Genomic DNA, 26786 nt, shown 5'->3' with positions numbered 1-26786 from the left:
TAGAGTAATCAGTTGGTAGAGCACGGTGCATGGGTTCGATTCCCAATGGGGCCACCGGCATGAAACATGTATTCCCTCATAATTGTATGTCGCTTTTGATAAAAGCGTTTTCTAAATTGCATATCTTATGATATATTATTATATCACTTAGTTGGACTACAGCTCCAGATATACAGGGTTTTTGTCAAACTTGTTGTGTTCAGGTCTTCTTGGTTCTGGGTTTGTTGTGTTCAGGTCTTCTTGGTTCTGGGTTTGTTGTGTTCAGGTCTTCTTGGTTCTGGGTTTGTTGTGTTCAGGTCTTCTTGGTTCTGGGTTTGTTGTGTTCAGGTCTTCTTGGTTCTGGGTTTGTTGTGTTCAGGTCTTCTTGGTTCTGGGTTTGTTGACTGTACTGTAGATCACAGAGGAGTCCTCCTCAGCCACTTGTGCTGCTGCTCGTCTGAAGAGAGAGAAACAGAAATGAAACAGAATCGACGTTCCAAAAAACCCCATCTTATCCTCTTTATAGTGCACTAGGGCCTAAATGGCTCTGGTCCATAGTAATGCACTAAATAGGGAACAGGGTTCCATTTGGAATGCAGTTTGAACAGTTCCTCTAAACCACCACTCTCTCATTATAGACATGTCATATTAATTGTGTTGAGATGTCCATTGTTGGGTTCGTAGTTTAAGGAAATCCCATGTAAACAATGAGTGGTCACTAGGGATCAACTGTTCTGCTTATTGATGACCTCATGATCTTCTCCAATAAGCAGCAGGATATGAATTACCTGAATTACTACCAAATCTTTTAAAAAATATATGTAATTGGCAATTTTGTTGCGATCTCCCTTATTTTTGAGAAACTATCCCCAACCAGCGATTCACTTCCTCATCCTTGTTGTGCAGTAAGTGGGCTCCAAAAACACCCCAAAACATCCTCTAAGAAACAAAACCTATAAGTAGTCTATAGTGATGCATGTCTTTAAATTTTGTACATATGAAAATGTGTCATTCCAAACTTTATCCTCACGTTATGTTCCATGTTGTTGCGACTCGAATGATGCCTCTGTTCCATTCTAGCAGCAGGCTACACGGAGAATGGAACAGTTGGACAGGGGAAACTGCACGAGTCACGCAAAATTGAATTTAATGTTGTGGATAAACTTTGGAATGACACAATTTCATGTGTACAACTGCAAAATCTAAAGACCTGCATCACTATACTGAGAGCATTTCAGTTTCTAAAAGGATGTATTTGGGTGTTTTTAGAGCATTTGTTCATGTTTATTCAGAGCCTCTGTACTGCACAACGAGGATGAGGAAGTTAATTGCTGGTTGAGGTAAGTTTCTCAAAAACAAGTGAAATCGACAAAAAAAAAGGTATCTATACCCTTCTATAATATGCCATTTACATCAGAAATAGACATTTGGTTATAAATAATATAACTTATCCTTTAATGCAGTGTTTTCACAATGTTCTAGTGTTGGTTCTATGTTATTTTAATGAAAGAATATGCTCACCGGGTGGCAGCACTGGGGCTGTTGAATTTCACAGCATCGTACTGGACATCCTCGTCCTGTTTCTGGGGTTGAGGCAGCTGGTCGGTGGAGTACAGAGGCACTTCCTGGTTTTTGGAGCGAGAGAAGTGGACGCTGGTGTAGTGAACGTCATCCTGATAGTCTGTGTCCGCTCTTTGTGCTGCAGTAGGGGTCATGACCATGCCTGAGACGTTGTCATACACTGGACTAGAGTCTCCCTGATGGGGTGAGAGGACAGACAACATTAGGAGTAGAAATGTTCCACAAAGCAACACAAATAATCTGATTCTAACAGACTCACCTCTACATTCTCTGATGTGTATCTTGTGTCAGAGGTGGATTTGGAGGCCTTCTTCCTGGTTTGCACATTAATGAATTAATTTATTCTTGAATGAATGAATTAACTAATTAAGTTAGTTAAAAAGAGTTAGAGTGAAATAATATTTAAAAGATCACTCACCTGAACCACATGAAGCCAGAGAGACAGAGGATGAGAACCAGAACAACAACTATGATTCCTACAGATGCAGTCATAACTGAGGTTTGTTTCCCTAAATGAAAATATGGATGATACGAGTACTGGCATGTTATAAACTGAAAATATTTGTTAAGTGATCTAATCTCAACGTATACATAATTTTTAAAAACTAAGTAGGATATGCCAACGTATAATTACTAAAATGAGCTTGAAATGTAATTTTGTATTGAAATATTGAAGGTGAAAATTCACCTGGTAAAGTTATCATCAGAACTGTAGAGTTCCTAGACCCTCTTCCATTCCAGGCCTCACAGTGGTAATGTCCATTGTCCTTAGACTTGAAGTTACTTATGTTGTAGATCTTTCCAAATGCATTTAGAAAAGTCTTATTTTGAAAGTACCAGGTGTATTTGTCCACAGGTGGGTTGGCATCACTGCTGCAGGTCAGAGTCACTGAACTGCCCTCCACTATTTCACCAGAGGGACTGACTGACACTGAGGTGTTCTTTGGGCCATCTGGTGAACAATATGTAACAACAGTATTTTAAATAGTGTTTTACATGAGGAGCATCGTGAAACTTAGACTTGTGATTGAAATATTAATTCAAATGTGATCCTCTGATCAAAAGATGAGGTTAGGTGTACTAACACTGAACGTCCACAGACACATAAGAAGAGTTGAGGCGTCCATATTTATTGTCAGCCTCACAGTAGTATTCTCCACTGTCCTCAGAGCTGATGGTTGTGAAATTGTATGTCTTTTCAGATCCTGTCATTGAAGCTCCATTCTTGTACCAGGTGTATTTGTCCACAGGTGGGTTGGCATCACTGCTGCAGGTCAGAGTCACTGAACTGCCCTCCACTATTTCACCAGAGTGACTGACTGACATTGAGGTGATTTTTGGGCCGTCTGGTAAAGGAGAATTTGTCAGAGGGTAGGACAGTAGTATATTTACAATAGTAGTATAATGACATTAATTAAATTAAGTATCTGTTAAGTCAGAGAACTATCTAAAACTCTAACTTACACAAAACGTTAACAAATACACATTTGGAGATGCTATGCTTTAGGACTACTTCATTTAATTACAATTGTTTTGCTACCTTAGCATTCAAACATTGAGCTGAACTTTACTCACACTTCACATCCATGTTGATGGTCGTAGACCAGCCTGTCCCCATCTCATTCTGGGCCGCACAGTAGTACTCTCCAGTGTCAGATGACTGGATTTGATTGAAGACATGATGTGGTCCTGTCCAGAGGTGGGTAGTAACGAGTTACATTTACTCCGTTACATTTACTTGAGTATGTTTTTGAAAAAATTATACTTCTAGGAGTAGTTTTAAATCACTATACTTTTTACTTTTACTTGAGTAGATTTGTGAAGAAGAAACTGTACTCTTACTCCGCTACATTAGGCTACAATGAGGTCGTTACTTTTTTTTTTACCTCTTTGGTATTCTACGCGTCATTGTCTTTATCCCCCCGCATATGCCTTATTTTAATGTTTTATTTTGACAGAGAGAGAGAGACTTCCGCTAAGGCTCTACCACGTGACTGTGTTTCACCAATCAAACGTAGTTGTGCAGTCTCGTCACTTTACCATACTCAATCTCAGTGGCGGGACGGGTTGGCTTTACAGTCATAGCAACACAAAAATGTCAGAATTAGCCGTCGGCAATGCAGACACAGACGAGGAGGAACACCCGCACCCCTGGCCTCATATTGAAAGCATGTTTACCTTAGTAAAAGTGCGAAAGAACAGCTACATTATGCGGTGTCTTCTGTGTCTACCAAAACAAACAGACATTTCAGCATTCAAGAACTCAATATCTAACTTGAGGAAACATGTAGCGGTAAGTTTCCTAAATTCGTTTTTTTTTGCTGTGGATAGGCGAATGTTTGTTTTTTAGGTTACATATGTTTTAAACATTTTCTATATATATATATATATATATATATATATATATATATATATATATATATATATATATATATATATATATATATATATATCCACATTTGATGTGATAATAAGTCTCTTTTAATGTCTTGATCTCCCTGTAGCCTCACAGATTTTTTTTTTGTCCACAGAGGATTCACCCCAACAAACTGGCAAAGTACACAGACTTACTAGAGAACCACAGAAAGCGTAAGTCCTCCTCTTCCAGTGATACTCTTGTGAAAAATGCAAAAATCACAGCCTTTGCTGCCCCAGGGCGGGTAACACAAGCAACGCTTGACAAGCTGATGCTACATTTTGTATGTGAGGCCAACCAACCATTTTCTGTGGTTGAGACGCCATCCTTCAATACTTTGATAGAAACCTTGCAACCTCATACAGTAATGACAAGGAAAACGTTATGCACAAGAATACAAGAAGCTGCAAAACACAAGAAGAGCATAATCATCAAAAAGCTGAGTGCTGTGAACTATGTTGCTAACGTAGCTACTTAGGTGTCACCTGTCACTGGATAGACAACACCTCACTGGAGAGGCACTCCACATTGGCTTGTAGACCTGTCAAAGGCTCGCACACGTTTGATGTCCTTGCTTCTGCATTAGAGAAAATACATTCTGAGTACCACATCAGGGAAAAAGTGACCAGGACGACAACAGACAGTGGCTCAAACTTCCTTTCGATTATATGGTGAGGAGAAAGAGGAGGAAGCCATCAATGTACAAGAGGAGAGTGACTCCACCCTTGATGATGCAACAGAAGATCAGAGTGAGTCAGAGGTGGAGTATCAAGATGTCTGCAATTCTGGATGACAACACAGGCCTTGAGTACCAACTTCCAAGGCACCAAAAGTGTGCATGCCATCTCCTCAATCTTATATCCACAGTTGATGCCACTGCTGCAGGAGGAGCTGCAAACGAAACCTACAAGAGGCTGTCTCGGTCTGCTTTTGCAAAATGTCATGCTCTTTGGAATAAAACCAGCAGGTCAACCATGGCTCATGAAACAGTGGAACGTGAATGCAAGCTGCAGTTTCTCCGACCCAATCAGACACGCTGGAGCTCCCTGTTCCTCGCTGTAGAAAGGATTGTGCACATTCACCGAGAGCAAGGAGAACAAGCAATTCGCAATGTCTGCACAGCATTAAAGATAAAGATGTAAGTTGACAAAATGTATATTTTTGTTTTTAAAGAATAATAAAAGTAAATAAGCCTTGCTGATTAATGGGTGAATCCACTTGTCTCAAGTAACTAAGTTTTCTTTGCATGGTGGTGTGACAATTGTGGATGACTTGAATGAAATATATATATTTTTTTTTTTTGTATTTAATATGTACAATGCATAATAAAGACATTGTACCAGAAATAGCTATAAGTAATTGTTTTATCGTTACATCTTTTATAGGTTCAATCCAGCTGAAAATGGGTTTTTGGTCGAGTATGCTGCTATGATGAATCCTGTTGCCATGGCCCTTAATATCCTCCAAGGGGAATCATCTGTGCATATGGGCCTCCTGCTGCCAACACTTTACCAGTTGCGGGACAAGCTGAAGAAGTTGGAGTCAACTTGCAAAATGTGTACACCTCTTGTTCACGCCCTGCAGCAAGGGATCCAGAAACGTTTTGGAGACGTCATGAAAGAGCCTGAGCTGATTGCAGCAGCAATACTCCTACCAAGATTCAGAATATCCTGGACCACAGAGGAGAACATCTTAAATGCTGGTAAATATACTTGTTTATCAATTCAAATGTGAACCAGTAGACATTGACCTATATAACTCTGTATAATGTTACTGTCATTTAGGATTATAGTGTGTCAGTGACAAACCACAGGGTGGCAATATAGTTAGTGTAACTTTTTTTTGCTGACTTTTCTTGTTAGATATTGGAACTGGAAGTAAACATAATGCCCGATCTACAACTACATCACTCTCCTCTAATGCCTTTTAGAGAACATGCATTCAGCCTAATTTGTGTTCTGGGATACTAGGCCTGCAATATTGTTTTATTTGGCCATCTAATCAACACCTATTGATTATTTTACGTTGACCGCTTCCTTCTGGTGTGCAGTTTTCTGTTCAGCATGCCTGGTATGAAATGTTTGTGTGTTTCCTTCTGTTGTTCTGTCACTGTGGAGACACACACACAGTTTATGAGAGTTTATGGGCTGCCTCGTTCTAGTTCTACCTGGTAAAAAAAGTATAAAGGTTTGGAAATTTGTGTTACTTGTGCTTATTTATTTTTTATTTTTTATTTTTTTATTTTTTAATACTTTAATTTACCTGAATTATTTTAATTTAAGCTATTTTGTAATTCATTAAAGATGATTATTTTGTATTTTTGTCTGTCTGATTGTTGTCTTGTGTTAAAAAATAAATCAGACGTTACTCAACAGTTACTCAGTACTTGAGTAGTTTTTTCACCAAGTACTTTTTTACTCTTACTCAAGTAATTATTTGGATGACTACTTTTTACTTTTACTTGAGTCATATTATTCTGAAGTAACAGTACTTTTACTTGAGTACAATTTTTGGCTACTCTACCCACCTCTGGTTGATTGGTAACACTTTAGAATAACTCATAATTATCCCATTATAAATGCTTATATATGTTTATAAATTATAATTGATGTTTTGACAGACAGACGGATGTTCTTACCCTGAGGAGACCTACTGGGAGGCTGAGGAGGTGTTGAGGCCTATAGGGTTGGTCCTCTGAGGAGAGGGAGGGGTTCTCTGCATACAGCGGTCTGGGTACCTGATCATCAGCATGGTGCTCTTCAGCTCCACCCCCTGGACAGGAGGACAAACAGCCTGCACAGTCCAAATACATAAAATGGAACCAATAGCATAGTCCCAAAAGTACAATGTAACTAATAGCATTGTCCCAAAAGTACAATGGAACTAATAACAACGTTTTTTCCTTTGCCGCCAGAAAGGAGTTGAATCATTGTACTTTTCTCTCTGTGTTGGACAATGGTGATACTATTTATGAGCAAGCCTCAAGCTCTACACTGAAGGCTCTTGACTCTGTATCATGCAGAGACATCTAACTGTGATCTCTACAGTGCTGTCAGGTGAACATCATTAGCAACATGCAGGCTCAAACATTGGTACAGTGGGGAAAAAAAGTATTTAGTCAGCCACCAATTGTGCAAGTTCTCCCACTTAAAAAGATGAGAGAGGCCTGTAATTTTCATCATAGGTACACGTCAACTATGACAGACAAAATGAGAAAACAAATTCCAGAAAATCACATTGTAGGATTTTTAATGAATTTATTTGCAAATTATGGTGGAAAATAAGTATTTGGTCAATAACAAAAGTTTCTCAATACTTTGTTATATACCCTTTGTTGGCAATGACACAGGTCAAATGTTTTCTGTAAGTCTTCACAAGGTTTTCACACACTGTTGCTGGTATTTTGGCCCATTCCTCCATGCAGATCTCCTCTAGAGCAGTGATGTTTTGGGGCTGTAGCTGGGCAACACGGACTTTCAACTCCCTCCAAAGATTTTCAATGGGGTTGAGATCTGGAGACTGGCTAGGCCACTCCAGGACCTTGAAATGTTTCTTACGAAGCCACTCCTTCGTTGCCCGGGCGGTGTGTTTGGGATCATTGTCATGCTGAAAGACCCAGCCACGTTTCATCTTCAATGCCCTTGCTGATGGAAGGAGGTTTTCACTCAAAATCTCACGATACATGGCCCCATTCATTCTTTGCTTTACACGGATCAGTCGTCCTGGTCCCTTTGCAGAAAAACAGCCCCAAAGCATGATGTTCCACCCCCGTGCTTCACAGTAGGTATGGTGTTCTTTGGATGCATCTCAGCATTCTTTGTCCTCCAAACACGACGAGTTGAGTTTTTACCAAAAAGTTCTATTTTGGTTTCATCTGACCATATGACCTTCTCCCAATCCTCTTCTGAATCATCCAAATGCACTCTAGCAAACTTCAGACGGGCCTGGACATGTACTGGCTTAAGCAGGGGGACACGTCTGGCACTGCAGGATTTGAGTCCCCGGCGGCGTAGTGTGTTACTGATGGTAGGCTTTGTTACTTTGGTCCCAGCTCTCTGCAGGTCATTCACTAGGTCCCCCCGTGTGGTTCTGGGATTTTTGCTCACCATTCTTGTGATCATTTTGACCCCACGGGGTGAGATCTTGCGTGGAGCCCCAGATCGAGGGAGATTATCAGTGGTCTTGTATGTCTTCCATTTCCTAATAATTGCTCCCACAGTTGATTTCTTCAAACCAAGCTGCTTACCTATTGCAGATTCTTCCCAGCCTGGTGCAGGTCTACAATTTTGTTTCTGGTGTCCTTTGACAGCTCTTTGGTCTTGGCCATAGTGGAGTTTGGAGTGTGACTGTTTGAGGTTGTGGACAGGTGTCTTTTATACTGATAACAAGTTCAAACAGGTGCCATTAATACAGGTAACGAGTGGAGGACAGAGGAGCCTCTTAAAGAAGAAGTTACAGGTCTCTGAGAGCCAGAAATCTTGCTTGTTTGTAGGTGACCAAATACTTATTTTCCACCATAATTTGCAAATAAATTCATTAAAAATCCTACAATGTGATTTTCTGGAGAAAAAAAATCTCAATTTGTCTGTCATAGTTGACGTGTACCTATGATGAAAATTACAGGCCTCTCTCATCTTTTTAAGTGGGAGAACTTGCACAATTGGGGGCTGACTAAATACTTTTTTTCCCCACTATACATTCTTATTCAGAAGGCCATTTAAGAAAAACTGCCATTTTATCTATCCTCTATTCTAGCACGAAATGAGAACACATACAAGATCAGACCTCAATCTTGTTTTATGCTAACAGTCCCGAAAATTAGAACCAAGCATGGAAAAAGGTCCTTACATTACTCAGCCCCCTGATCTTGGAATTCCCTCCAAGCCAACCTAAAACTCCACGACCTGGTGTCCCTGGAGGAGTTCAAAGGACAAATAGATGAAGAAGTTGTTGAAACATGTAGCTCTGTCTAGTTGTCACCACATGTCACTAGTTTGCATTGCCTTATGTAAGGAAGCCTGTTGTTTTACACCACACATATACCTGCGCACACACACACACACTGTTTGTTTGCTGTTGTATTTGTGCTGTTAAAAAAAAAAAAAAAGATTGACGCACCGGTGCGAGTAAAATAAATGTGTTCCTAAAAGTACAATGGAACCAACAGCATAGTCCCAAAAGTAAAATGGACCAATAGCATAGTCACAAAAGTAAAATGGAAACAGAATTATAGTCCCAAAAGTACAATGGAACCAATAGAAAGGTCCCAAATGTACAATGGAACCAATAGCATAGTCACAAAAGTACAAACAAAATAATTGAAAGCACATCTCACATAGTTGAAGGCATTTGGACAGCATTATGTTTCATCCCATCACTCACCTGGAGCCTCTCCAAGGCGAGAGCGGCCATGTTGGCATTCTTGAAGTTGATGAAGGCACAGAATCTCTCATGTAGAACACTGATACTCTCTATCTCCCTACACCTGCAGTACAGAACATAGAATTAGAATGTAGAACTCTGATACTCTCTGTGTTGGACAATGGTGATACTATTTATGAGCAAGCCTCAAGCTCTACACTGAAGGCTCTTGACACTTTGTATCATGCAGAGACGTCTAACTCACCATTGTGATCTCTACAGTGCTGTCAGGTGGACATCAGTAGCAACACGCAGGCTCAAACACTGTTACATTCTTATTCAGACCATTTAAGGATTCCCTGGAGGAGTTCAAAGGACAAATAGATTAACAGGTTGTTGAAACATGTATCTGTTTCTAGTTGTCACCCCATGTCACTAGTTTTCATTGCCTTGTGTAAGGAAGCCTGTTGTTTTACACCACACACACACGCCTACACACACACACACACACACACACACACACACACACACACACACACACACACACACACACACACACACACACACACACACACACTGTTTGTCTGCTGTTGTATTTGTGCTGTTGCCAGTGTCTTCTGTCTGTCTACCTTTAGTCATACTTATTTTTTTTAATACTTATTTTAAAACACAGGCCCTGATGTAACAGCTAAAACACAGGCCCTGATGTAACAGCTAAAACACAGGCCCTGATGTAACAGCTAAAACACAGGCCCTAATGTAACAGCTAAAACACAGGCCCTAATGGACATTCAAAGTCTTGTCCCGAAGCCACTCCTGTGTTGTGTTGGCTTTGTGCTTAGGGTCGTTGTCCTGTTGGAAGGTGAACCTTCGCCCCAGTCTGAGGTCCTGAGCGCTCTGGAGCGAGTTTTCATCAAGAATCTCTCTGTACTTTGCTCCCTTCATCTTTCACTCAATCCTGCCTAGTCTCCCTGTCCCTGCCGCTGAAAAACATCCCCACAGCATGATGCTGCCACCACCATGCTTCACCGTAGTGCCAGGTGCCAGGTTTACTCCAGACGTGACGCTTGGCATTCAGGCCAAAGAGTTCAATCTTGGTTTCATCAGACCAGAGAATCTTATTTCTCATGATCTGAGAGTCTTTCGGTGCCTTTTGGCAAACTCCAAGCGGGCTGTCATGTGCCTTTTACTGAGGAGTGGCTTCCGTCTGGCCACTCTACCATGAAGGCCTGATTGGTTGAGTGCTGCAGAGATGGTTGTCCTTCTGGAAGGTTCTCCCATCTCCACAGAGGAACTCTGGAGGTCTGTCAGAATGACCATCCGGTTCTTGGTAATCCATTTTAGAATAAGGCTATAACGTAACAAAATGTGGAAAAAGTCAAGGGGTCTGAATATTTTCAGAATGCACTGTAACAGCTACATCACAGGCCCTGATATAAGAGCTAAAACACAGCAAAAAAAAAAAACTAAATGTTAAAGGATACATTAAGACATACCCTCAAGTACATGATTAATGGGATTTTTTATTTATTTTTAATAACTATATTTCAAGATATCATCAAGAATACTTACAGATTGAAGGGGAGAGGTCTTGTACAGCAAACATGTATTCAAGTGCACACTTCGGGAAGGTTGAAGAATCAGGACGCAGTCAGAAAGGGCTGGGGCCAGGGGCCAGGGGCAGAGAGGAAGAGGTGAAGCTGAAATCTTTGCCAGGGGCCAGAGAACCGGGCGAAGGATTTACATTTTCCACAAAACTCTTTCATCAATGGGGAGAGGGGGGGAAGGGGTCATTGCAGGTCAGACCCTACAATGATCCCCTTTAGTGTCTACAACATGGTTATAGTAAAGGTGGTTGCCTGGGAAACGACCCCCTCAAGGTTCTAATGATGACATCATCTCCATCATCTGACATCAACGATGACATGTTTCACAGCTTAGGCCGATGGAGAGAAGGGGGAAGGAAATCAGAGGAGCACTTCACACACTCATACTTTATGTCCAGTGTTCTGTCTGTGCTGTGTGTCAGAGGACTACAAAAGGGGTGACACCCCCAACACCCCCATTCTATCCAAGTCTCCTGTTCCCTTTTAAAGTAGGTACACGGTCCCTCCTCGTCTTCCTCAATCTTAATATTCATTATTCTGTTCTTCGTCCTCCTCTTCCTCCCTCTGTAAGGGTGGTCAGAGTTGTCAGGGTGGTCAGGGTGGTTGGAGAGAGAGAGAGAGAGAGAGAGAGAGAGAGAGAGAGAAACTTGAAAGTGAAAGTGTTCAATGGTGCTGCCCATGCTAAAACTGGCTTATGGGCACTAGAGTCCTCTATCTATCTCTATAGAGGACACATGAAAACACCTGCCACCGCATGCCTGTGCTCCCGCCTGCACAATCCGGCATTTGTCTGTCATTTTCTCTGTGTCAAAAGTGATGATATGAGTTCATTGGTAAAACTTCAGAATAACTCATTATTAACTCATTATAAATGCTTATATATGTTTATAAATGATAGTGGATGTTTTGACAGACAGACGGACGTCCTTACCCTGTGGAGGCGTATTGGGAGGCTGAGGAAGTGTTGAGGCCTATAGGGTTGGTCCTCTGAGGAGAGGGAGGGGTTCTCTGCATCCAGCGGTCTGGGTACCTGATCACCAGCCTGATGCTCTCCAGCTCCCCCCCCCTTGGACAAGAGGACAAACAGCAGGCAGAGTCCAAATACATACATTTCCATTTCCATTTTAGTCATTTAGCAGACGTTCTTATCCAGAGTGACTTACAGTTAGTGAGTGCATACATTTTCATACAATGGAACCAATAGTTTTGTCCTAAAAGTACAATGGAAATCAATAGCATTGTCCCAAAAGTACAATGGAACCAATAGCATAGTCCCAAAAGTACAAGATCCACAGAACAGCGCCGGAAGAAGATGGCTGCCGTTTTACAGCCCTCTAACCAATTGTACTACTATGTGTGTTTTTCCGCGTTATTTGTAATTTATTTTGTACATAATGTTTCTGCCATCGTCTCTTATAACCAAAGAGAGCTTCTGGATATCAGGACAGCGATTACTCACCTCGCGTTGGACGAAGACTTTTTCTTCAACGAGGCGTTCGCGAAGGATATTCTACAGACTCCCGACAAGGCCCAAATCCCCGTCATTCGCGTGAGGAAGAGACGGAGATATCGTGGACGCAGATCCGGGTGCCTTGTAAGGATCCGACGGCGAACGAGTAAACTGCCTCTCCCATCAATCCTATTAGCCAATGTTCAATCTTTTGAGAATAAAATGGACGATTTAAGATTACGGTTATCCTACCAACGGGACATTAAAAACTGTAATATCTTATGTTTCACGGAGTCGTGGCTGAACGACAACAATGACAACATTCAGCTAGCGGGCTATACGCTACATCGGCAGGACAGAACTGCAGACTCTGGTAAGGCAAAGGGTGGCGGTCTGTGTATATTTGTAAACAACAGCTGGTGCACAAAATCAAATACTAAGGAAGTCTCTAGGTTTTGCTCGCCTGAGGTAGAGTATCTTATGATAAGCTGTAGACCACACTATTTACCAAAAGAGTGTTCATCTATATTTTTCATAGCTGTCTATTTACCACCACAAACCAATGCTGGCATTAAGATTGCACTGAATGAGTTGTACAAGGCCATTAATCAACAGGAGAACGCTCATCCAGATGCAGCGCTCCTAGTGGCCGGGGACTTTAATGCAGGGAAACTTAAATCCGTTCTACCTCATTTCTACCAGCATGTTAAATGTGCAACCAGAGGGGAAAAAACTCTAGACCACCTTTACTCCACACACAAAGACGCATACAAAGCTCTCCCTCGCCCTCCATTTGGCAAATCTGACCATAACTCTATCCTCCTGATTCCTGCTTATAAGCAAAAACTGAAGCAGGAAGCACCAGTGATTCGGCTAATAAAAAAGTGGTCAGATGACGCAGATGCTAAGCTACAGGACTGTTTTGCTAGCACAGACTGGAACATGTTCCGGGATTCTTCAGACAGCATTGAGGAGTACACCACATCAGTTACTGGCTTCATCAATAAGTGCATCGATGATGTCGTCCCCACAGTGACCGTACGTACATACCCCAACCAGAAGCCATAGATTACAGGAAACATCCGCACTGAGCTAAAGGGTAGAGCTGCCGCTTTCAAGGAACGGGACTCTAACCCGGACGCTTATAAAAAATCCCGCTATGACCTCCGACGAACCATCAAACAGGCAAAGAGTCAATACAGGTCTAAGATTGAATCATACTACACTGGATCTGACGCTCGTCGGATGTGGCAGGGCTTGAAAACTATTACAGACTACAAAGGGAAGCACAGCCGCGAGCTGCCCAGTGACACAAGCCTACCAGACGAGCTAAACCACTTCTATGCTCGCTTCGAGGCAAGCAACACTGAAGCATGCACGAGAGCACCAGCTGTTCCGGACGACTATGTGATCACGCTCTCCGTAGCCGATGTGAGTAAGACTTTTAAGCAGGTCAACATTCACAAGGCCGCAGGGCCAGACGGATTACCAGGACGTGTACTCCGAGCATGTGCTGACCAACTGGCAAGTGTCTTCACTGACATTTTCAACATGTCCCTGACTGAGTCTGTAATACCAACATGTTTCAAGCAGACCACCATAGTCCCCGTGCCCAAGAACTCTAAGATAACCTGCCTAAATGACTACCGACCCGTAGCACTGACGTCTGTAGCCATGAAGTGCTTTGAAAGACTGGTCATGGCTCACATCAACAGCATAATCCCAGAAACCCTAGACCCACTCCAATTTGCATACCGCACCAACAGATCCACAGATGATGCAATCTCTATCGCAGTCCACACTGCCCTTTCCCACCTGGACAAGAGGAACACCTACGTGAGAATGCTATTCATTGACTACAGCTCAGCATTCAACACCATAGTGCCCTCTAAGCTCATCACTAAGCTAAGGATCCTGGGACTAAACACCTCCCTCTGCAACTGGATCCTGGACTTCCTGACGGGCCGCCCCCAGGTGGTAAGGGTAGGTAACAACACATCTGCCACACTGATCCTCAACACGGGGGCCCCTCAGGGGTGCGTGCTCAGTCCCCTCCTGTACTCTCTGTTCACCCATGACTGCATGGCCAGGCACGACTCCAACACCATCATTAAGTTTGCCGACGACACAACAGTGGTAGGCCTGATCACCGACAACGATGAGACAGCCTATAGGGAGGAGGTCAGAGATCTGGCCGTGTGGTGCCAGGACAACAACCTCTCCCTCAACGTGACCAAGACAAAGGAGATGATTGTGGACTACAGGAAAAAAAAGAGGACTGAGCACGCCCCCATTCTCATCGACGGGGCTGTAGTGGAACAGGTTGAGAGCTTCAAGTTCCTTGGTGTCCACATCACCAACGAACTATCATGGTCCAAACACACCAAGACAGTCGTGAAGAGGGCACGACAAAGCCTATTCCCCCTCAGGAGACTAAAAAGATTTGGCATGGGTCCTCAGATCCTCAAAAAATTCTACAGCTGCACCATCGAGAGCATCCTGACTGGTTGCATCACCGCCTGGTATGGCAACTGCTTGGCCTCTGACCGCAAGGCACTACAGAGGGTAGTGCGTACGGCCCAGTACATCACTGGGGCAAAGCTCCCTGCCATCCAGGACCTCTATACCAGGCGGTGTCAGAGGAAGGCCCTCAAAATTGTCAAAGACTCCAGCCACCCTAGTCATAGACTGTTCTCTCTGCTACCGCACGGCAAGCGGTACCGGAGTGCCAAGTCTAGGTCCAAAAGACTTCTCAACAGCTTCTACCCCCAAGCCATAAGACTCCTGAACAGCTAATCATGGCTACCCGGACTATTTGCACTGCCCCCCCACCCCATCCTTTTTACGCTGCTGCTACTCTGTTAAGTATTTATGCATAGTCACTTTAACTCTACCCACATGTACATATTACCTCAACTACCTCAACTAGCCGGTGCCCCCGCACATTGACTCTGCAACGGTACCCCCCTGTATATATAGCCTCCCTACTGTCACTTTATTTTACTGTATATATAGCCTCCCTACTGTCACTTTATTTTACTTCTGCTCTTTTTTTCTCAACACTTTTTTGTTGTTGTTTTATTCTTACTTTTTTTGTTTAAAATAAATGCACTGTTGGTTAAGGGCTGTAAGTAAGCATTTCACTGTAATGTCTGCACCTGTTGTATTCGGCGCATGTGACCAATAAAATTTGATTTGATTTGATTTGATTACAATGGAAACAATAGCGTTGTCCTAAAAGTACAATGGAACCAATAGCATTGTCCTAAAAGTACAATGTAACCAATAGAATAGTCCCAAAAGTACAATGGAACCAATAGCATTGTCCTAAAAGTACAATGTAACCAATAGAATAGTCCCAAAAGTACAATGGAACCAATAGCATAGTTCTAAAAGGTAGTGCAGCCTGTCTATACTATGCCCCCCGTGGTGGGGTCTGGTAGTGCAGCCTGTTTATACCAACCACCCTGTGGTGGGGTCTGGTAGTGCAGCCTGTCTATACTATGTCCCCTGTGGTGGGGTCTGGTAGTGCAGCCTGTCTATACTATGCCCAGATCCTACAGGGGAGGGAGGGAGAGAGCAGAGTTGTCAAACGTGATGGAGAGCTCTTTGAGCAGGCAGGCCTTCCCTGGGAAGAAGAGCAGCTCCGTCTTGTCGAGGTTGAGCTTGAGGTGGTGGGCCGACATCCAAGCTGAGATATCTGCCAGGCACGCAGAGATGTGTGTCGACACCTGGGTGTCAGATGGGGTAGAAGGAGAAAAGTAGTTGAGTGTCATCTGAATAGTAATGATAGAAGAGACTATGAGAAGATATGATGGAGCTGAGGGACTTGGTGTATAGAGAGAAGAGGAGAGGGCCTTGAACCGAGCCCTCAGGGACATGTAGTGTAGTGATGGCCGAGTTGACTCATAACCCGCAGTCCCCACGGTTATATCCGGTTATATCCACGGGGCGGACGGGTTTAGGGTCATAAAATATTGTGTGGCTGAAGGGCAGGTTGGTGGTGGGCGGGTTGAATAAAGAGAAACAACACCTTAAAAAATCCATAAATGTATAATTGTTGTGCATTTTATACAGGCTACATTGAGGTTTTTCTTTCATTATTTGAGGCTGGTATTAGTGCGTAAGCCTGAACTTTAGGGCTGAACTGTACACGCCCCAAATCTCCTACACATCCAATCACCTAATAATGCTTTTGGGAACGGGAAGAAAAAGTTACCTCAATCCACGCAGGCAAAAAGGACATTGTGGAAGTTTAATTCCATAAGACAAAAGCTGTGAAAGGAGAGTTGAAAATAAAGAGAAGGGAGGGCCAGAAAAGTACCCGGGGCTGCAGTTGCGCCTTAGCACTCATTGTTGAATTTGCGATTTACAACTTGTTGTGTAATGTTTATGTCCAATGGCCGATGAGCACTGATACGTTTTATGTATAATTTCTCTTCAAATGACATGGATTGAAAAGGATTTGCCAGTAGATTGATGCATGATGATGACTGCTTGTCTAGCTTGCTAGTTAATATTTTTGAAGTATGATGTTGACATGATCAGTCCAATCAAAGCTACGGTAGATATAACGTGATTTGACGTCATTTTGTCTGTGGCCAATGACCTTGGGCCTTCTTGGATGGTCACTTGTAATGTAACTCTATGTCAGCACTCAAAGGGCTTGAATTTTCAAGCTCTACCCGTGGATTTTGCGGTGACGTAGTGTCCCCATGAGTGACAGAACACTGAGCCAATCACGGCGCAACTAGAGAACATTACCAACCCCTACGCTCCGTATTTTCCGCTGGCTGCCCCACCACCACAGAAAGCACTGAGCTAGGCTGAAACACCTGCATTTTGGAGCTGCCTTACTCAAGAAAGCAAAGAAGAGACCATGTTTGTATGCAGCTTTAATAACTCAATGCTTTCTCTTTTTTACATTGTTTGCAAACTGATATGTGACACGTGTTAGTGCCAAAATAACATGCAAAACAAGCAACAACAAAAAAAGCTAAACAGGTGGGGCACAAAACAGGTGGCGCTCTGCCCCAGATGCCCTGAATGACGTGTCGCCACTGCATGTATTTAGAAATTATAGACAAGTTGACTAACAAATAGCCTACCAAAATGTCGGAAATTATAAGCAGAAACATGTCTAAATCCTGCACCCCCTGTCAACAAATCATTCTGCCGGCTTTGACTGTAGCCTATAGTACATTTTCTATATTTGCGGGTTAGGGTTGGGTGAGGACCTCAGATTTTCACTTTATCACATATAGTCGGGCGGTTGTTGATGGGTTATTAGCAATTGCGGGCAGGTGCGGTTAACAAACAGCTGACCAGCACATGTAAGTGTTGATCTGTTCAATGGTGCCATCATGGGTCCAATAGGCAGAAATACAAGAAACAACAGCAGAGTGGAAATAGTTATGAATCAATGTATTAATAGTTCAGCAAATAATCAATCTATTTATTATCTTAAACTTTGAGCTTATTTACAACATGATGCTTATACTGTATTAAGACTAAACCAAACTGTAAAAACTGCAAAGGTAAACATGTACTTAATGTATCTAAAATAGGTAATAATGAAAAATGTGATGATAAAACAAGTGATATCCTGACACTGAACAATATGGTATTACATAATAATAAAATAAGAATTAATATAAAATATGCAATAACGTCTGACAACAATACAAAGTAAATCATTATTAAACACATCAGGAGAAACCTGGTCCAAGAGCTAGACATATTAAAAAGCTGTTATCAATATTATCCATTAGTCGCTGAGAAATGTAGGCCTATTTATGTCACACTATATATACAAAAGTATGTGGACACTCTCTATTGTCAAACATTGGCAGTAGAATGGCCTTACTGAAGAGCTCAGTGACTATCAACGTAGCAGCTTCATAGGATGCCACCTTTCCAAAAAGTCTGTTTATCAAATTTCAGCTAGAGCTGCCCCGGTCAATTGTAAGTGCTGTTATTGTGAAGTGGAAATGTCTAGAAGTAACAACTGCTCAGCCACGAAGTGGTAGGCCACACAAGCTCACAGAACGGGACCGAGTGAAAATAACCAACACTCACTATCGAGTTCAGCCGCACACAAACCTAAGATCACCATGCGCATTGCCAAGCCTCCGATGGAGTGGTGTAAAGATCACCGCCATTGGACTCTGGAGCAGCGGAGATGCGTTCTCTGGAGTGATGAATCACGCGTCACTATCTGGTAGTCCGACGGACGAATCTGGGTTTGGCGGATGCCAGGAGAATGCTACCTTCCCCAATGCATAGTGCCAACTGTAACGTTTGGTGGAGGAAGAATATTGGTCTGGGGCTGTTTTTCATGATTCGGGTTAGGCCCCTTAGTTCCAGTGAAGGGAAATCTTAACGCTACAGCATACAATGACATTCTAGAAGATTCTGTGCTTCCAACTTTGTGGCAACAGTTTGGGGAAGGCCCTTTCCTGTTTCAGCATGACAATGCCCCCGTGCACAAAGCGAGGTCCATACAGAAATGGTTTGTCAAGATAGGTGTGGAAGAACTTGACTAGCCTGCACAGAGCCCTGACCTCAATATGGAGTTGGTCCCCCCCTTTGATTTTTTAATGAGATTTTCGAAGAGCAGGTGTCCACATACCTTTGGTCATTCTTCTTATCTCTATGGTACGTCACATGACCTTTGTAGTATGGGTCATCTATCAGACTCACAGGATTCCCCTCAGCATAATTTTTAGTGAACCAGAAGGTTGTTGTGACTGTACCACGTGATATGTACATTTAGGGGTGAACAATTGCTTATTGTATAGATATGTTGTACCATAAAACACATTTCCCCTGATTGTTTTAAACGTGTTTCATACCATCTAGGGACCATAACTATAACATTGAGACCTGGAGGTTTGTATCTGGAATTGTTTGTTGATTACAAAGTGTGTACTGAAAATTGGTTCTCATGACGTGTGTACTGAAACTATACTATGTAAGACTATATGACCTCATTGTGTTATTATAGACTTTATTTGCCTTTTTCATTCATGATTATGGCGAAGACGAAGCTGGGGGCAATTCATAATCGTCTGATTCTAACTTGAATACCTACGTTGTGTACTTTATAGCCAGACAGTAAACGGGGCACTTGCCTGAACAGATGATCCTGTGTGTGTATCAGTCCTGCAAAGGAGAGACAGTCAATAATAGAGGAGTTACATCTGGTCCACACTTTGATTGACACTTCACACACACAAATAGTTCCCGCAAAACACCAGTCTCAATGTCAACAGTGAAGAGGCGACTCCGGGATGCTGACCTAGGCAGAGTTGCAAAGAAAAAGTTCAGTGTCTGTGTTCTTTTGCCCATCTTAATCTTTTAGTTTTATTGGCCAGTCTGAGATATGTATAGTTCTTTGTTTCTGGCCATTTTGAGCCTGTAATCGAACCCACAATTGCTGATGCACCACATACTCCACTAGTCTCAAGAAGGCCAGTTTTATTGCTTCTTTAATCAGCAAAACAGTATTCAGCTGTGCTAATATAATTGCAAAAGGGTTTTCTAATGATCAATTAGCCATTTAAAATGATAAACTTGGATTAACAAACACAACGTGCCATTGCAACACAGGACTGATGGTAGCTGATAATGGGCCTCTGTACGCCTATGTAGATCTTCCATTAAAAATCAGCCATTTCCAGCTACAATAGCCATTTAAAACATTAACAATGTCTACACTGTATTTCTGATCAATTTGATGTTATTTTAATGGACAAAAAAATTGCTTTTCTTTTGAAACCAAGTAAATGTATAAGTGACCCCAAACTTTTGAGCGGTAGTGTACATTCAGTAAGCTTGCTCTGATTTGTCATCCTGAGGGTCCCAGAGATCAAATGTAGCATAGTTTTGTTTGATAAAATGAATTTTTATATTCAAATGTAGGAACTGGGTTCAACAGTTTGACCCCCTGCTGTCTCTGGCTAGATGTGTGAAGGTTAGTGTATTTTCTGTAAGGAAGCTAATGATCAATCATGTATGACATTCCTGGGAGTGTGTAAACATATATTTTTTATTACCATAGCATTTTTGTATGTTCTCTATAGTTATGTACTTGACAATGTACAAATTGACCAATTCGGAACATTTGGGAAAACTCTTAGCGAAATATTGTGTTGTAATGTAATTCTTCACTGGATCAATCTGAAACTTTGCACCTAGATTCCTACATCACTGTCTGGCCTTTCTCTTGCATTTCAAAGATGATGCAAAAAAGAATACATTTCTAATGTGTTATATTCTCCTCCATTCATTTCAAATTTCCACAAATGTCAAAGTGTTTATTTTCAAATGGTATCAAGAATATGCATGTCCTTGCTTCAGGTCCTGAGCTACAGGCAGTTAGATTTGGGTATGTCATTTTCTGCGAAAATTGAAACAAAGTGTCCGATCCTTTTAAACTAGGGTCATTTCAGTGAATAGAAATAATAATTCTGAGGTTAATGAGACAACTCAGTTAACACTGCCTCTGTGTGTGTGTAATCAACTCTTCATCAATATTTGATTATCTGAATCAGCTGTGTAGTGCTAGGGCAAAAACCTAAATTTGCACCCTTTGGGGACCCCAGGATCGAGTTTAGGAAATGCTAGCCTAGCCACTCATGGTTATGTGGTATAATGGCGCCATCATGTGTCCAATATGCAGAAATACAAGACACTTTGATCTTATTTACAACATGATGCTTATACTGTATTGACACTGAACCACAATGTAAAAAACTGCAAATGGTTAAATGTATGTAATGTACTGATGATTTTATAAAAAAACAAGCAATATCATGACACTGAACAATATAGTATTAGGTAATATAACATATAAAATGCTGAATGATGTCTGACAGCAATAAAATATAATAATAATATGCCATTTAGCAGACGCTTCTATCCAAAGCGACTTACAGTCATGCGTGCATACATTTTTTGTGTATGGGTGGTCCCGGGGATCGAACACAATACCTTGGCGTTACAAGCGCCGTGCTCTACCAGCTGAGCTAAAGAGGACCAATACAAAGTATATCATCATTAACCACATCAGGAGCAACTTGGCCCAAGAGCTAAAAAGATATTATCCATATTAGTGGCTAAGGAAAGTAGGACTATTGATGTCATAAAAAATCTGTAAAAGGCAAAATCCCATAGAAAAAGATCAGAAATATAATCTTAAACTATAGATTGGTTCACAAGAAAAGTAGGCTATTTATATCATCAAAAATATGGAAATGGTAAAATCCGAAAAAAATCAGAAACATAACCCATCCCATTTATCCACAATATACATAATTATCATTATAAGAAAAACACAAATCTATTCCAGCATTTACTCAAAAGTTAAAGTTCATGGTCTGGAAAACGTTCTAGATATGATAGCAAGAGAATAGAGGTGTAAGGCCTAGCTTTGGCTTGGAACCGTAGCTCTTCAGTCCAGGATATGTGGTGGTTCTCTTCAGTCCAGATTCTGTGGTGGTTCTCTTCAGTCCAGGTTGTGTGGTGGTTCTCTTCAGTCCAGGTTGTGTGGTGGTTGTCTTCAGTGGGAGAGTCCCCTCACATTCTGAAAGAAGACATACTGAATTAGCATTCCCTCTAACATTTTTATGGACACACACACACACTTACTGCCAGGGTGTCGTACTCTGGTGACCTGGTCTTCATGTTCAGAGCTGTGTACGTGTCACTGTTAGAGTCAGGATGGACACTCTGAGAGAGAGAGAGAGAGAGAGAGAGAGAGAGAGAGAGAGAGAGAGAGAGAGAGAGAGAGAGAGAGAGAGAGAGAGAGAGAGAGAGAGAGAGAGAGAGAGAGAGAGAGAGGTAACAGTGAAAATGGTATGAAAGAGACTGTCGTGACACAGTAAATTAATGTTGGCAGGTGTGAAGGTGGAGGTGTAACTCAGGTTTTTCCAAACTTGGGGCTGGGCCACCCCCTTGGTGCACGTTTAGTTTTTTGCCCTAGCACTACACAGCTGATTCAAATAATAAAAGCTTGACGATGAGGGGGGGCATGACTGCTTTTGGGAAATCCTGGTGTAACTGATGGAATCACCTGTGTGTCTCCTGTGTCTCCTGTGGCTTCACTTCCTCCTCTGAATCTCCTGTAAAAGAGATCAAGAGGAACAGAGTGAGTTATGCTCTCTACTGACCTCTACTGGAAGTTAATATAATAATATGCCATTTAGCATGGGTGGTCCAACCCACTACCCTGGCGTTACAAGCGCCATGCTCTACCATGAATGAATTAATTAATTAATGAATTAAGTTAATAACAAATCAGAGTGCTAAGGTATAATAATCATAAAAATATGAATTGTTACTTACCTGAGCCACATGAAGCCAGAGAGACAGATGATGAGAACCAGAACAACAACTACGATTCCTACAGCTGCAGTCATAACTGAGGTTTGTTTCCCTATAATATAATATGGATGATGTGAGTACATGGCATGATATAATAAACTAAAAATGAATGTAAATCCAGGACATTAATGCAATACTTGTTAAGGGATCTTATAACCCAATGTATAGTTATAAACTAAGGAGTAATAACACAAAGTATAATGATTCAGATTAACTTGAAACATGTAGTTTTGTATTGAAGTATTGAAGATGAATCTTTACCTGCTACAATGATCATCAGAGCTGTAGAGTTCTTAGATGCTATTTTATTCCGGACCTCACAGTAGTATTCTCCACTGTCCTCAGAGCTGATGTTAGTGATATTGTAACTCTGTCCTGATGCTTTTGGCGAGGTTACGTTCTTCTTGTACCAGGTGTATTTGTCCACAGGTGGGTTGGCATCACTGCTGCAGGTCAGAGTCACCGAACTGCCCTCCACTATTTTGCCAGAGGGACTGACTGACACTGAGCTGTCCTTTGGGCCATCTGGTGGACAATATGTAACAACACATTGTTCATACATATTGCTTTACATGAGGAGCATCATGGAACTTATACTTATGATTGAAATAAATGAAATATTATTATAAATATGTGTAACTTAGACAATAATGTAACAATACAGTGTTTGTGTAGTACGAGAGTAGTGAGATGAGTACAATCATGGAACTTGGACATAGATTGAAATAATAGATAGATAGAATAGAGAAGAGAAGATGTTACTAAAAGAATACAACTGGAGATGGATCACACATATTCACATCTGACAGTGAGAGTCTCTTCAGGAGAGTGGAGAACCTCATGGCCTTCTACAGCACAGGAGTATCTGCCTGCATCCTCACTGCTGACTGGGTTTAGGAACAGACTGTTAGATTGGTTGGTTACATGTCCGTTCTTGTACCAGATGTAGGTGGGGTTGGGGTTGTCCCTCGGAGTACAGGTGGTGCTACAGGTCAGTGTCACCTTCTGTCCCTCTGTCACAGTGGCAGGAGTCACCTTCACCTGCAGGTCTGGAGTAGATAACAACATTAAACCCCTCAATTACCTGTTGTCTAGTTCAAATGAGGCAGGAGTGGACATTCTCAAATCATCAATTCAGACATTCCTATTTTACGCATACTTTCATATTGTAAGTATAGTATTACCAGTATATCATAATGTTCTATAAGTGTAGTATTACCAGTATATCATAATGTTATGTAAGTATAGTATTACCAGTATATCATAACGTTCTGTAAGTATAGTATTACCAGTATATCATAATGTTATGTAAGTATAGTATTACCAGTATATCATAATGTTCTGTAGGTGTAGTATTACCAGTATATCATAATGTTCTGTAAGTATAGTATTACCAGTATATCATAATGTTCTGTAAGTATAGTATTACCAGTATATAATAATGTTCTGTAAGTGTAGTATTACCAGTATATCATAATGTTCTGTAAGTATAGTATTACCAGTATATCATAATGTTCTGTAAGTGTAGTATTACCTGTATATAATAATGTTCTGTAAGTGTAGTATTACCAGTATATCATAATGTTCTGTAAGTATAGTATTACCTGTATATCATAATGTTCTGTAAGTGTAGTATTACCAGTATATCATAATGTTCTGTAAGTGTAGTATTATCAGTATATCATAATGTTCTGTAAGTGTAGTATTACCTGTATATAATAATGTTCTGTAAGTGTAGTATTACCAGTATATGATAATGTTCTGTAAGTATAGTATTACCAGTATATCATAATGTTCTGTAAGTATAGTATTACCAGTATATCATAATGTTCTGTAAGTGTAGTATTACCAGTATATCATAATGTTCTGTAAGTGTAGTATTACCAGTATATCATAATGTTCTGTAAGTGTAGTATTACCAGTATATCATAATGTTCTGTAAGTGTAGTATTACCTGTATATCATAATGTTTTGTAAGTGTAGTATTACTAGTATATCATAATACTGTAGTATTACCTGTGACAGTCAGAGTTGTTCCAGGGAAACTATGACCCCATTCAAAGTTGTTCCATTTTTTTAAAGTGAAGCGATACTCAGCTGAGTCCTCTTTTCTCAGATCTGTGATTCTCAGGGTGGAGTGACCTCTCTCTAAGGCTCGACCGAAATACTCTGGGTCTTTGGTTAGGTCCTTAGGGATCAACCTATCACTTCTAAACCAGAATGTTGATGTGGTGGAATAATAACCAACATAAGTACAGGATATGTCCACTGTTGACCCCTTCAATGCACAGATTCTCCTCTTGGTGTAAGTCACTCTGTTGCAGCTCTGACCCTTAACACCTGAAACACAATGACAAGAGGGCATGATTTACACAATACAGTTATGAGCTGCAGTAATCCTGTGTTGCAGTTTGGTTAGATAACGGTGAGGGCTGTTTAGCAGACAGAATAGTTATACTTGAAAAGTTATACTAAATACTGAGGTAAGTCCACACTCACACACTGCAGGAGAGTGGAGATCCTCATGGCCTTTTACAGCACAGGAGTAACTGTGTGTATCACTAGAGTAGACTGAGTACGAGCTGAAAGAGTCCTCCTTTACATTGTGTCCATTCTTGTACCAGATGTAGATGGGTTTGGGGTTGTCAGTCAGAGGACAGGTGTTGCTACAGGTCAGTGTCACCCAATTTTGCCAACTTGAAGGAGTCACCACCTGCAGAGCTGGAGTAGATTACGACATTAAAACCCTGGATCACCTGTTCTCTAGTTTAATCACATGATTCAAGACATTCTCAAACACATTTAATTCTTAAATATATGTAATATATACAAATCTAATTTCTAGACCTAAATGTACAGTAGATATTAATTAAACAGACTAGCAGTATAAAGCATGTAACTGTACCTGTGACAGACAGAGTGACTCCAGGATCACCAGTATATTTCCCTCCGGTCTGATCTGTTATAAATCTGAACTTGTACGTAGCTGAGTCACTCTCTCTCAGGTCTGTGATTGTCAGGGTGTGGACATTCTTCTTATCACTATGGTACGTCACACGACCTTCATAGACTGGGTCATCACTCAGACTCACAGGATTTCCAGCAGCATTATTTTTAGTGAACCAGAAGGTTGTTGTGACTGTACCACTGGGATATGTGTTAGAGCAGGACAGCTCCACTGATGACCCCTTCAAGTCACAGATACTCTGATTGGTGTATGTCACACTCCAGCCATTCTGCCCCAGTACCACTATAACACAGTCACACAATACAATGGTATCAGAATTAGGACATGGTCTATTGGCTCACACTAACAGTGGGGGTTTTCCATACTTTGTTGCCGTAGTTGCTGAGTTGAGTGTGAATGGAAACCACAGATAAGCATCACTCAGTGAGGTGTGAAAGATAACTATTTAAGTGAAGTGGAGACGCCTAACAGAACATACCAGAATAACATTATGATTCTTATCCTTTTAGAAATGTCTGTAGATTGTTAACAGAGCAACTAAAAGATAAGAATGAGACCATACCTGCTACAGACCAGAGAAAGACCACCAACACACTTCCTGCTGTTCTCGAGGCCATTGTTGCATCTCCCACCTTGCAGTCTTAGAAACATAAACAACAACTCACTCTATAGCTGGAGAATAACTACACCTGATACATTGAAGTATAAACTGGAAATGGGGTACAGGGCCTCATTTCTGAAAATGAACCAGGCTCACACACACATGCACACACACACACACACACACACACACACACACACACACACACACACACACACACACACACACACACATGCACACACACACACGAGTGTGTGTGTGTGTGTGTGTGTGTGTGTGTTCGTGTTCGTGTGTGTGTTTGTGTGTGTGTGTGTGTGAGTGTGTGTGTGCATGTGTGTGTGTGAGCCTGGTTCATTTTCATTTTCAGTAATGAGGCCCTATACCCCATTTACAGTTTATACCTCAATGTACAGTATAGATGTCAACCCTACTCCCTA

The 26786-nt window shown here is 41.4% G+C and overlaps 1 protein-coding gene and 1 long non-coding RNA gene across 2 annotated transcripts; both read right to left on the bottom strand.

Moving 5' to 3' along the window:
• Positions 1 to 200: 200 nt before the first annotated feature.
• Positions 201 to 26365, bottom strand: LOC311119882 (B-cell receptor CD22-like; the record flags this gene model as incomplete). The annotated part of the gene is made up of 17 exons (XM_084194533.1): positions 201 to 436; positions 1501 to 1736; positions 1820 to 1874; positions 1979 to 2069; positions 2249 to 2512; positions 2646 to 2906; positions 3136 to 3249; positions 4537 to 4553; positions 6630 to 6748; positions 9359 to 9461; positions 11876 to 12010; positions 23284 to 23305; positions 23581 to 23829; positions 24797 to 25120; positions 25280 to 25501; positions 25686 to 26030; positions 26311 to 26365. 17 exons carry the CDS (start codon positions 26363 to 26365, stop codon positions 355 to 357), a joined length of 2694 nt encoding a protein of 897 aa, XP_084050659.1. The 3' UTR covers positions 201 to 354.
• Positions 21851 to 22521, bottom strand: LOC311119911. The gene is made up of 3 exons (XR_014612046.1): positions 22470 to 22521; positions 22046 to 22126; positions 21851 to 21980 (listed from the first exon to the last, which is right to left on the bottom strand). It is a non-coding gene; the product is annotated as an uncharacterized lncRNA (long non-coding RNA).
• Positions 26366 to 26786: the final 421 nt, after the last annotated feature.

The sequence above is a fragment of the Coregonus lavaretus genome (genome assembly GCF_964263955.1).
Source record: "Coregonus lavaretus genome assembly, contig: HAP1_SCAFFOLD_55, whole genome shotgun sequence".
Taxonomy (NCBI): domain Eukaryota; kingdom Metazoa; phylum Chordata; class Actinopteri; order Salmoniformes; family Salmonidae; genus Coregonus; species Coregonus lavaretus.
This window is presented reverse-complemented; position numbering and strand designations above follow the sequence as displayed.